Source organism: Eptesicus fuscus, chromosome 3, assembly GCF_027574615.1.
Source record: "Eptesicus fuscus isolate TK198812 chromosome 3, DD_ASM_mEF_20220401, whole genome shotgun sequence".
In the NCBI taxonomy this organism is placed as follows: domain Eukaryota; kingdom Metazoa; phylum Chordata; class Mammalia; order Chiroptera; family Vespertilionidae; genus Eptesicus; species Eptesicus fuscus.
In genome coordinates, this window is record NC_072475.1 from 50,813,375 (window position 1) to 50,826,641 (window position 13,267).

At 37.2% G+C, this 13,267-nt stretch overlaps 1 protein-coding gene across 1 annotated transcript in view; it reads right to left on the reverse strand.

Annotated features, from left to right (window-relative positions):
* The window catches only part of ATP13A5 (ATPase 13A5), a 98,912-nt gene that overhangs the window by 62,564 nt on the left and 23,081 nt on the right, over positions 1 to 13,267 (reverse strand). The window contains exons 6-7 of the mRNA XM_008151610.3: positions 12,824 to 12,893; positions 9,116 to 9,250 (exon numbers count right to left, since the gene is read on the reverse strand). Of these exons, the coding sequence (XP_008149832.2) occupies positions 9,116 to 9,250; positions 12,824 to 12,893 (205 nt within the window). The remainder of the gene's footprint in view (positions 1 to 9,115; positions 9,251 to 12,823; positions 12,894 to 13,267) is intronic.

Sequence of the window (13,267 nt, forward strand, 5' to 3'; positions counted from 1 at the left end):
CCCAGCTGGGGCATCCCTGGAAGGCACTGCCCATCTCTGTATAGATGTCAGTTACTTAGCTATCAATAAGTAGAAGAGATGTGAATAGTGTCAACAGTACTTAAACACAGCTTAAGCTAACTCAAATACAAACCTTTTCCTTTTAGATGTTAAGAGTAAATTATTTGTATCAGTTCTATGGATGATTTTTGACATTATAAATGTCACCAGGCTAAGACAAGCATTATACACAATTATGCAACTTTCCTCTTGAGAGAACATAATGAATTCTGTGTTAATATTTATATGGAACAATTTATTATTTACCTCAGTTTTGCGTGAAAAGCTAAACTTCAATCATTTGGACCAATTGAGTGGAAGAAATGATATTACTGTTAGGCACAAATTCATTTCCCTAACTTGACTTCCTGAGGCTTGCCTGTTGGGGAATCCACTTTAATAATGGATAATGGTGAGGAAGTCAGCAGCGGTTCTATGGCAAGAACACTGGATTCCATCAGGATTCCCCATTTGTGTGTCAGGCTTCCCTACTACCCAGCTATGTACCCGTATATCAGAAATGTCATTTTATAAGTTAATTGTCTCCTCTGTAAACAAATGACATTGAATTGAACCACTTTCAAGTTCCTTTCAAGCTCTAAAATGGCATTATACTAATTTTATATACCAGAGATTTATTCAAAACCTCCAAGGCTTCATAAAAGAAATACCCAGAGTATCTAAATGACTCAAATTATTATTATTTTAAACAGTTTAAAACGTTATGCAACTGCTTTGGGCCTGTCACTTGGAATATGGTACTTGATTTTTTAAAAATTTAAAGTAATTCTATAATGAAAATTTTTTCTCCAATGTACATATAAAAAAAAAAAACCCAGGAGGGTTTGAAAATGTTAAAGTAACTTGTCCACAATCATTTACTTACTAAGTATTAAGATTGACAATCAAACCCAGGTTCATCTGACTCAAAAGCCTTTTATGTTGATGAATATGTTTTCCTAAAGTGCTTGAAAACAGCTCTTTTTCCTTTAAGAAGATAAACATCCTTCATGATAAATTTTGTTATTTTCTTGCATAGCAAACCCTTTTAGTCAATGCCACGATAACTTCAACCTAGCTTAAGAGGATGGTAATCAACGCATTTGGAAGTGGTGAAGAATGAGTTAAGTATGCTTGACTGTAATTTTCAAAACTCATTATGGCATAAAGTTGGATTTGTATATCAGACTTAACATTCTTCGTAACCTGCCATGCTTCCATGGCTTTGCTCAATCTATTCCCTAGGATGTTCACCGCAGTTTTCTACTAGCAAGCTCTTCCTAATTCTTCACATAAATCCCTGCTCAAATGTCACCTCCACTCCATAAGTCCCTAACATCCCCAAGAAGAATTAATTGTTCTGCTCTCTGTGTTCCCACCTGTGTTAGTGTGCTAATCACATTCCATTATAGCCATCTGTCTTCTTGTCAGGCCTCCCCTGCGAGTCCGGCGGTTCAAGGAGGGGACCACACATCCACCTGTGTATCCCCTGAAGTCTCTCACATAGTAGGCCCTCAGCAAATATTTATTTAATAGAATTGAATTATTCTACTTCCCCAGCAACCCTGAGATAGGATAATGTAAGCATCCTCTTTGAGCTAATGTGCTCAGAAACTCTACAAACACAGGTTTCTATGACAACCAACCAGCTAGGAGAAAGCAAGTGCTGTGATGCTTGCCATGATTTTGAAGCTCGCTGCCTGATTTTCATTAGGCCCCCTCTGGTTCTCTAGTCCCTGTTCAGTGGGACCAGAATCCGTTTCCAAGACTATTTGCATACTGTTATTATTCGGCATCTGTTGCTATGCATCGTCCTTGTGTTTGCTGTGGCTGGATTTCCTCCAGAGATAAGTAATGAGGGCATTAAATCAGGTATCTCCTAAGCCCAGCTCAGTCATGAATGAAGCAATATGGGCCAGGCACTCTAAGCACTATTTCTAGCAACCACCCATGGAGCTAGCAGTGGAGTATGCAATACAGTTCAATGGAAATACAGTTGAGTGTTGAGGTTTGCACTCAAACTTGCACCAAATGTTAGAAAGGGACTGCACAGGGTGTTTCTTGCTTTGACAAAGTAAGGTCTCTCTGTGTGGCATGATTTAGGGCTACAGTAGATGCAGGAAGACTCCTGTCAATACCCCCTTCTTTCAACTTTTAAAGGCATATATTTGTTCAGCATGATAGGGGATGGCAGTAGATGCGCCTTCTTTCATTCCTACCAACATCCTTCCCCGAATATGCTTTTTGCTAATATATATATATATATATATATATATATATATATATATATATATATATATATCAGTCATTTACTATCTCAATGAAACTCATAGGTCTCTTTGAGATTTTGTTCAATGGGATGGTGTGTTGTTTTTAATTTGGAGTCTGGAAATCTGGACTAAGGTCTACGGCATGAGCAAATCAATTCACTCTCTGAATCCCCTGTCCCTCCTCTCAGGTGGGGGTATAACAATGGTATGTGTATCACTTTGTTTACCATGCCCCACATAAGCACATTCATTATGGATGCAGAAGCCCATTGCAAACTATAAAGTGCTAAACAGATATTGACTATTAATGATTTATGATTTAAGCTGCAAAGATAGTTTCAGGAAACTGGCCCATTTTGTATAGTATTACAAGATGCCTTACAGGTTGGGTCAGATAAGCTTCTAGTGACAGATAACAATTGCTAATAGGATTAATGTCTTTTTAAAGAAATCTTGCATTACTGCCATCAAATCTGAACTTCCCATATTAGTCACTGTTCTGAGTAAAAGCATTTAGGAATTCTGTTAAAATGTAGAACCTGAATGTTTAAATTCCCTTAAGGATTTTAAAATAAGTATTTCAAAAATTATAAATAAACAATGGACAGAGACAGCAGGGGGGTTAAGGGTATGTACGGGAGTGGGGTGGAGGGGGGCAATGGAGGGATATGGACACATATGTAATACCTTAATCAATAAAAAATATATATAAATAGAAAGAAGAGAATACCAATAATTTTGGAAGAGAACATGTTTAGAAGCAGAATGGGAAAACCAGAAACCATAAAGAAAAGAAAACGATATTTCATTAGACACATTTTAAATAACCGACAAAAGTCAAGAAAAGAAAAATAGACCAAAAAATAAAACTTTTCCACATATATGATAAATATAGAGGCAGTAAATAGAAAGAATACAAATCTTTATCAGACAAAGAAAAATGTATCTCTTTTCACTAGTATTCAGATAAATATAAACTAAAACATTAATGAAACAATTTTTAAAACACATATTAGATTTAAAATGTTTAAATATCAACATGTAATACCAAATGTTAGTGAAGATCTGGGGAAATGAATACTCTCATATGCTGCTAGGAGAATAAATTATTTAATTTGGGATAAGCAACATTAGTATCTATTAGTATCCAAAATATACATATCTTGTCATTTAGCAAATGGGCTTTTGGTTGCTTTGCTTTAAAAAATGTAAATACTGCCGAAACCGGTTTGGCTCAGTGGATAGAGCGTCGACCTGTGGACTCAAGGGTCCCAGGTTCGATTCCGGTCAAGGGCATGTACCTTGGTTGTGGGCACATCCCCAGTAGGGGGTGTGCAAGAGGCAGCTGGTCGATGTTTCTCTCTCATCGATGTTTCTAACTCTCTATCCCTCTCTCTTCCTCTCTGTAAAAAATCAATAAAATATATTTTAAAAATGTAAATACTAATATGTAAAGACAACTATATTGTAGTTATGTTTAATTCAAAATATTTGTGGTGGAAAAATTGGAGAGGAAACTCATTATTTTTCATAAATAAGAGAATGTTTGAGTAAATTATGGTACGGTACCATGAAATATCATGCCATAGTTTTTAAACATGATCTAGAAGTATTTGCTTTCTTGGTGGTCATTTTATATATTATAAAGTGAAAAATGCAACTTCCAGATTGACATCCATAGTATAACCCTTCTTTAGTAAAACAAATTAATACATAAATTAATCTCCATATATTTTGGTGTATTTTATAGAGTAAAAAGAGTGAAGAAATAAAAAAAACTGATGATAACAAATAGATAGATGATGATGATAGATAGATAGATAGATAGATAGATATAGATAGATAGATAGATAGATAGATAGATAGATAGATAGATGTATTTGAGATCTTAGTGCTTGAATTTGTCCTTTGGGGGATTACCCTAAAATACCAGCTCTTATGCCTTTAGAATGCATAATATTCACCTGTTAGGAAACAGTTAAAAAGTGCAGATTCCTGTTAATACCCTGGATATTTTTATTTAATAGGTCAAGAACTCAGGTAATCTTGAGTAATTTCCTCACTGAAACATGGTTTTCTAGAGTAGAAAATCAAACTTATATTTTCTTTCAACAACCCTTCCCCTAACTTACACATAAATTTCTAAATTTCTTTTTGGTTTCCTTAAAGAAAGGTAGACCCGAGTTCCAAATGAAGAAATGGACATTGCAAAAAGATTTTAAAAGAGAGACTGAAATTTGTCATAAACACATAGATGGGAAATGTATAGGACAAAAACAATATCTAAGTCAAGAGAAATATGTGAAAACATTCTAGGGGACATAACAGATCCTTCACTTGGGATTCATTGATTGTAAGTAATTTTTAAATCTGGTTTAGGCAGAAGATGAGAATTTGTGAGGATGCAGGGATGTCTTATGAACCTAAGGTAGGAAGTGCAGCCAAGTCTTCCAAGGGCTCCGAATGGGAACAGGAAATGCCATGAGGAGCAGGCTACTCTTTCTGTCTCTGCTGGACTGTTCATGGCTCACCTCTGTGTCTCATTGCATATTTGGTTCATTCTTTCACTCTCTTTGCTGAAGTTTTTTCTCTGCTTGTCCATACACAGGGGTCAAGTGTGGCCACCCTGGTCTGGCTATACATCATTTCTCAGATGTTGTTTCTAATGCAAATGAGCAGCAGCTTTAAGCCCTTATTTTTTTTTTAAATATATTTTATTGATTTTTTACAGAGAGGAAGAGAGAGGGATAGAGAGTTAGAAACATCGATGAGAGAGAAACATCGACCAGCTGCCTCCTGCACACCCCCTACTGGGGATGTGCCCGCAACCAAGGTACATGCCCTTGACCGGAATCGAACCCGGGACCTTTGAGTCCGCAGGCCGACGCTCTATCCAGTGAGCCAAACCGGTTTCGGCTTAAGCCCTTATTTTAAGATCTCAGGCAAAAAGACATGTTAGCATCACTCCTGTTGATGGATTGGATTCCAGTGGGTCAAGTGCTCCTGGTACCAACTAACTGTGGCAGTGGAGGGATAGAGCCACATGGAACAAGCTAGTTGCAGGCTGCCACGGCTCAGGTGCACCCAGTTTTCAAAGAAGAGGAGTGAAGGTGGAGCACTTTCCCCAAAACATGTGCACTTCCTCCCCTCTCTGTCAGAGACTAGGAGGCCAGAGGGAGTAACCAAGTTCTTGGGTTCAGACCGTGGTAAAGTCCTCTGTACTTGATGTCCTTGGGTTCCATGAGCTACTGATGCATATTTGTACTATAGATCCCTTTTGTGATTAAGGTAATTTAAGTGGATTTCTATTATGTGCACACAACCTGACTGAGTAGTTTATCTGGATAGTTAGTCCAACATCTAACAAGGTCCTACAGGAGTTGACTCAAGTCTGCAACATGTGCTCCCAGGTCTCCAGGGACTAGAAAGTTTCCTATTGTTTTAAAGTTTTCAAGGGCTTTTTGTTTTTTTGGGGTTTTTTTTTGCATTCCTTATTGGTGGCTGTGGCAAAATGAGTCCTAAAGAAATGGAACCTTTAATACAACAGAGTTTCACCTCCACCTTTTACAGCTGAGAAAAGTGAGCCAGGAAGGAGAAGAGAGTCCCTAGAGTCACAAGATGCATGAGTCACTGGTCATTGGAAGCCCTGTGTATGCTGCTTCCTTGTTCCAGTTAAGTATAGGGCTCTTCCCTTCAATCTCTGTGCCCCCTCCCATCTTCCCATCACTTACTTCTCCACTCCAGAAATAATAATAAAAATAGCAACAGCAATACGAGTGATAACAAGAACTAACAATATGTGTTTAGTGCCCACAATGTATGGGAACATAAGTTCTTCACACACATTATTTCACACCACACACACACACACACACACTCACTCATAGATAAGGAAGCTGATTATTAAAGTTTCAAGTAACAAATAGTGTCAAGTAACACAAATAGTAAGGTATTTTTTTGTTAATCCTAGCAAAGGATATTTTTTCTCTTTGATTTTTAGAGAGAATGAAAGAGGGGGAGAGATAGGAGAAAGAGGATTCATCATTCAGTCGGATGAATCCTAAGCCGGGGCCAGGGATCGAACCTGCAACCCAGGTACATGCCTTTACTAGGAATCAAACCCGTGACCCTTCCATGTGCAGGACGATGCTCTAACCACTGAGAAACACTGATCTCCCTGTTAAAAGTCCTCAGCATGTTCTGTATTTTTTCCCAGGACCCCGAGATGGTTTGTGATTATCTGATCTGTTTGTGGTATGCAGATGTCTTCCCAGCAGAATGAAGCACATTGAGAGGAGAACTGTACTCACTAATGTTTGACTTATGCCAGAAAGCACATGAGTGACTTGCAGGTATCAAATTAGATATTCTATTAAAACAAAGATTTCTCAAAAACCAGTAACTAGACACTTGATTTGGGGGCTTCACATTTCATACCTTTACAAAATGCCAAAAGTGAAAGTTTGGAACACTATAATTCACTACTGTGGCTGAGCAGAATGTATCTGGTCTTTTATTGTCCTGGTGTATATTTTCATGCTTTTGCTCAAATGCTCAGAGTTTTTACCAGGACAGTCTCGCTGCCCCTGACTTGATAGCCAGACAGAAAGGTTTTTTAACTATCAAAGGGAGGTTACTGGTCACTGTTAATATTTTTGTGATTTAAATTAGTTCATGAAGGAAAACACTCAGTTACTCATTCAAAAAAGGAAATAAACAAAAATAATCAAAGCAAAGCCCTCTAGTCCTCACTTTCTATCTCAAAGTAGCTCCATTCATTTAACCTTCATTCATTTAACCTTTCATTTTATGTCCTATTTTCTAATTCTTTAAATACATATGGCTTTTATCTTATTTCTCATCAAACACTTAATAACACAAAATGTGTAGCACTGAATACTAGATAAAAAGCCAATATTAGACCCACTAAGTTTTGAGTGACTGAAACAGAGTGGGAATAAGGTCTCTTTTTGTTAGGCTTGTTCCAATACCTTTACATCTGCCTCACTAATACTTGGCCAGAGTTTACTCTGCTGACAGCTAGAATTCATTCTCCTATGGCGATGTTTAACTTCATCACTGGCTATGGTGCTACTTTGGAAAGGGTTTTGTGCTAAGGAAATATGTACATTCAATAGAATTTCATTTTATGAAAAGCCAAGAGCTCAGCCTCTGTCACCAACCCACTTTATGATCTGGATCAAACTCCCTGTATTTTAGTTTCCTCCTCTCTAGATGAAGACTGAAGTTTGAGACTGGATGGTTTCAACAGTTCAATGGAGTTGATAAGGTGACACAAGTACCATTGCTCATCATGTCTAAAAAGCTAATTCTACTGTCAGGCTTTCAAAAATATACAACAAATACAGTTAGATATTCCTTCAGGGTTGCTTCATGATTCAGTTTGATGAATTCTAAACAAAAGAATAAAACATTTTCTAGAATGCTATAGAAATCTGAGACTTGGAGGAGCTGTGGAGTTATAGGTAATAGTCAACTAATACTATTTCAAAATATGTTGTTATGTCATTTATAAGACTGATTTTTTAAAAAGGAAGATTTTAAATGGTTATAAGATACACAGAGATGGGTAAGAGAGAGAGGTCATAAACTATGAACTTACTATCATCAATGAGAAGGGTTTGCATTACTCAGGGATCTAGGAATTAGCAGGACAGCCTATGAGGGGCTTCAGGAGTGAAGGGAAATGTGAAGCTCTTAAAAACCATATTCTGATTAAAAATGTGCTTGCATGGAAAACATAAAGCTCCTAGTGAAAACTAAATTGGAGTCTACCATGGGAGAACATTTAGTCACAAAGGAAAATAGCCTGTTTTACAGCATGAAGGACACAATGAAATACTGGATAAAAAGAGCTCAAAGAAAAAGGGTTTGGAGGCAGATGAAAGCATGTGGCGCTGCCATATTCCACTTCCAACTGTCCCAACAAGGGTCTTTTGGGGAATATGGACATGGCATAAGAGGGGTTTCTCCCTCTTCAACTGAGATCATGAGCCCTGAAGGGATACATACCTGAGACGGCTGTGGCCATCTTTGCCACTGTACGGAGAGTCTCTATCTGGGTGTAAAGACCACATATTGTAGAACATTATATTCTCAAACCATGATTCATTGAAAATGACCACATGCTTGAGTGTTAGGACAATATCAAATTATTATAAAACGTCCATAAATGGCTACTCTTGAGTTAAGTACTTATTGAATCACAGACAAATAACCAATAGTTTGCAGACTAGCCCCAGTCCACAGTCTGCATTTTGAGTAGCATTCTGGTAAAGCAGGGTGAAGAGATAAAGAGAAACAGATTCCTATTCATTGTTTCAGTACTGTATCTGAATCTATCTAAATACAAACAACCCTAAAATGGCTTAAGTGAGTTGCTTAATTTAGCTCAAGTTGGATTTCTGTCACTACAGACATGAAGCAGAGTCTTTATTAAAACACACAGCTAGGATGCTGCCAATCATTCTTTCTAAAACCATGGCTGGCATCATTAATCCATCACAGCATTCTTTCCCATAATATTCAGACACAGCATCAGAGTCCTTCTAAATATAGTGTTCAATGCAGCCTTCAGCCGATAATCAGTTTCCAAATCATTTAAACCTACCTAGTATTCCTGAAGCCCTCTTCCTGAGATCTCACACATAGTAAGTCCTTGCTTTTTTCTTTGTTTTGGCATATGTTTAACAAAGCAAGTCCTTGCTGTCAATGCAAATTTCATGTACTTTGTTTCTCATATAGCCAGAAACTAAATAGAATCCAACTGTGATTTCAGTTCTTACCTGTCGCAAATCATACACAGTTAAGACAATGGAGATAACAGACAAGATGATGATGGCCACAGAGTATTCTATGTAACCTTGAGACAGCCACAAAGTCAAGGTAAAGGCTTGGAACACATAAAATGGATTTAAAACCTGCAGGTACAAAAATAACATTTAAGTCACTTATAGTCAAGATGATGTCATTTCTTTATAGAGTTGTATTTCCCATTTTTTATAGCATCCAACAACCTCTACTATTTCAGAATGCACTTAGAACTCCATTAATCTTGGTGGAGGCAATGTCAAGAACATAGAATGTAATAAGGTGGAAACAAAATTATTTTAAGCACTCAAAGGCATGGCCACAAATTGATCATTCTTATTATTTTGAATTACCCATAGTGGTAAAGTAACCGGATTTAGTCTCATATTAAAACAAACTTCAATTTTGAACATTTTTACTGCAGGTTTTTCCCCCCCCCCCCAAGTTATCACAAGGTATAGATTTAGTCAAACGGTATAATGAAAATTAAAGATTCTAATTTTACCCGGACATTTTAAAATAACCTACTCTTATGTTACAGATCTTAGAAAGATCCTCTGAGAGCCAGTCAAGTCCGCATAGGCCTTCCCTTGAACAGGAGGAGCAGTGAAGAAAAAGGTCTTAGCCAAGTCTGCAGTAAGAACCAGGGGCAGAACGCACTGCCAGCCCCAACGCTAGTTATCTATGCAGGTATATTTTGGTAATACTTTCAACTACATTTCCTGCTGATTACCCTATTAATGATAGTAGCAGAGAGAGCAACTTGATGGGTTGGAGCTAGAGATGGTCAGGTGACACACACAAGTAGCGAGAATGAAAGAGCCCATCTGAGCAAAGCAAGGATTCTTTTCTTGGTGAAGCACTCTTTAGGATGATTATAAATTAGATGAAATACCTAAAACCAGTGCCATTCTTTCTTACCTCTATTTTCTATAGTTCTCTAATATATTAATTACACATCTACTTTAGTCCTAAAAGTGAACTGATGTCTTGTTAAGAAGTGAATAGGCTGTACCTTAAGAGTTTCTTAAACCCTTAGGTATATTTTATATATTAAAAAAGCTTTTGTTCCTTAATGGTTCTTATTATTTCCATTGCACAATGCCTTTTTTTGTTTTTGTTTTTACAAATTATAGCTTTTCTGGTTGCTTGGCATAAAATGTTCTAATTGTAGATTATGCATTAATGATAATATGATTTCCAGTTTATATAAACTTAGTAGAAAACTTGTTAAATACTTCTTGTTAAATACCATCATAATTAATGTAGTTCTCTTATTCAATATTGTTTTGAAACCAAATGTGAGAAAAACAGTTTTACTCGCTTTTTTTTTTTTTTTCTTTTAAAGGCCTGGTAAGTAGGTGCCAAAAAAATACTAGCACTTCTTTCAGAATAGATCAATTGACACTTGGGAGAGTCTTTGGCAATTTGAAAATGTACTTGAATAAGAAGTTTAAGAAGCAACCTTCTTTTCCAAAGTGGCCAAGTCTATGTATATATGGGGACATGGGGTAAATGGGAGATCTCTGTACTTTCCACTCCATTTTGCTGTGAACCTAAGGTAAAGAGTCTAATAAAATTTATTTTATAAAATATATGACCATGATAAAAAATAAAATAAAATTACCATCTTTGTGGATTAGAAATAGACTAGAAACATGCAGTTGAGTGAGGACTAACATGATCAGCCTACTGAGTTCCCGACAAGGACAGAAGAGGGATAGACAGAAGCTCAGTTGTATTGGGAGTAAGACAGAAAGTGCCCCATAAGTGGCAGGGGACAAAACCCAAGCTTGCAGAGCAAAATGGGGGGAGCATTGGGGTTCCCCTGCCTAAGAGCAGAGGTTGAGAAAAGTCATAACAAGCACTGGTTCATCAGTGGAGAGAGAAGTAGGATAGAACAGAGCTCATGGTGCAACTGTGAACTTGTCCAAGCCCCAACCTGGCTCAGCACCTGCACCTCATGGATCCCTGAGGGACAGAGCCCAAACCTCCAGTATAGGCCCTATTTCAGAACTGGGGACCTGAGGGGACCAGTAAGAGGCAAAACGCAGAGCCACTAAAGAGGGAGAGTGAGTACTGGAAGACAGACAAAAATGAAGAAGGGGGGAAATCCCACTTGAGGTGAGTTTACCAAAAAGATAAAATAACTTCAAAGCACACAAAGAAAATACTCAAAAAAACAAACAAAAACCTGCCAACAAAGGAAGAAGTCATGCTCAGAAAATGGAAACAGCAGAGCAATATAAAAAAAAAAGACCAAAATAGTATGTCTAAAATCCTCAAAAACATCATAGAAATCTAAGCATTGCCCCCCCCCCCCCCCCAATAATCACTATCAAAATTTTAAGAAAACAAATAGGAGATTATGAAACAGGACTTTCCTGCCAGGAGCCAATTCCAGCATGTCAGCAGGGCTGAATCATCTGGGAATGGCTAAAGGCATTTCCCCAAACCTGAAAAGGATACATAAATTGATTGCCTGCTGCCAGACAGCTGAGGGCATCTCAATCTACATGTTATTGCCTCCTGCTGGCCAAACACCTGAACAGCCAAAGGCAATTCCCCAATCTGACAATGGATTCTGTATAGGAAACACTACCCTTTGAAGTGTATATCTCCACCTCACCTTAGGACAAATTGTGTTAATAAAAAGCAAGGGGTCCTGAGACAAGGAGAACTTAGTTCCTTTAGCTAAGTCTTCTCTGACTCCCTAAAATGCCTTCCAAAATTATGCTTCGTCTCTGGACTCATTTAATTTATGCATAGCGCCTTCTCCAGGTTCCTGAATCCTTCTAGATGCTGGCATCTTCCCTCAGACTGGGAAGAGATTTTTTAAAATAGATTTGAATTTAAAACAAGTGATTATTAAAAAGGACCAGTACGAAATCCTGGAACAACAATATATACTTTTAAAAATATTTTTTAAAATAGGAAACCTCAATAGGTAAGAAAAGCATAGACTAAAGGCAATGGGGCAATAACAAAAAGAATTTGCATGAAACATAGACTTTGTTCACATCAAAGTACCTGTGTGTTGCTTAATATTCCCTGAGTAGTAGAAAATAAAAAGTAAAGGGTGGGATAAGAAGAGAGAGTTGAATGGTTGTCAAGACAGCCAAAGTAAATTGTTAAAAATGGAAAGAAAAAAAGAAAAGAAAAGAAAAGAAAAGAAAAGAAAAGAAAAGAAAAGAAAAGAAAGGCTTAGTGCGATGGTTCATTTTATGTGTAAACTTGGCTAAGCTACAGTGTTCAGTTTGGTCACACCCTAGATGGGATGTTGCTGTGAAGGTATTTTGCAGGTGTGATTAACCTTTACAATCAGTTGACTTGAAGTATATAAGATTGCCCTTGATAATATGGGTTGAAAACCTTAAGAGCAAAAACTGAGATTTCCCAGAGGAGAAGGAATTCTGCCTTAAGATTGTAATATAGAAATCCTTCTGAGTTTCCAGCCTACCAGTTGCCCTACACATTCCAGAGGCAAGACAGGGACATCAACTCTTCTTTCAACTTCCGGACTGCCTCCCGCCCTACAGAATTCAGGTTTGCAAGTCCCCACAATTGTGAACTAATTCCTTCAAAAACATTCACATCTATATGTAAAAAAAAAAAAAAAAAAAAAAGCAAAGGATGAGAGTTCTTTTGTTTGTTTTTCCAAAAAGAAAGCAAAAGTTAGTTACCTGTTTAATAAGCAGCTTCCATATGGGTTGAATTTCCACCTCAATGGCATTGGGCCCACACACAAGTCTCCTGTAGGAGATCGGTCATCGATTAGCATCATACTTCCAAACTCATGAATAAATGGATACAGACAAAAACTGAGCAGAAATCACTTCTCTATCTTTTTTGGGATTTTGTGCTTTCAATTACAAATGAATGTGTAAATCCTAAAATACTAGTGTATTTTTAAAATGAAAGTCAGTGCATGATGAGTAAAGCTGTTTTCCTGGGTTAAAAAAATATCTTAAGTACAGTAAAGCTCAAGAGCCAAATGAAATTAGAAAGTTATTTTGAGTTATTTTTAAAATAAGTTGATTATACTCTAAAAGCAGCTAAACAACAACAACAAATAAACAAAACAAACCCTCACACACAGAAACACCACAAACATGAAGATGTTCCTG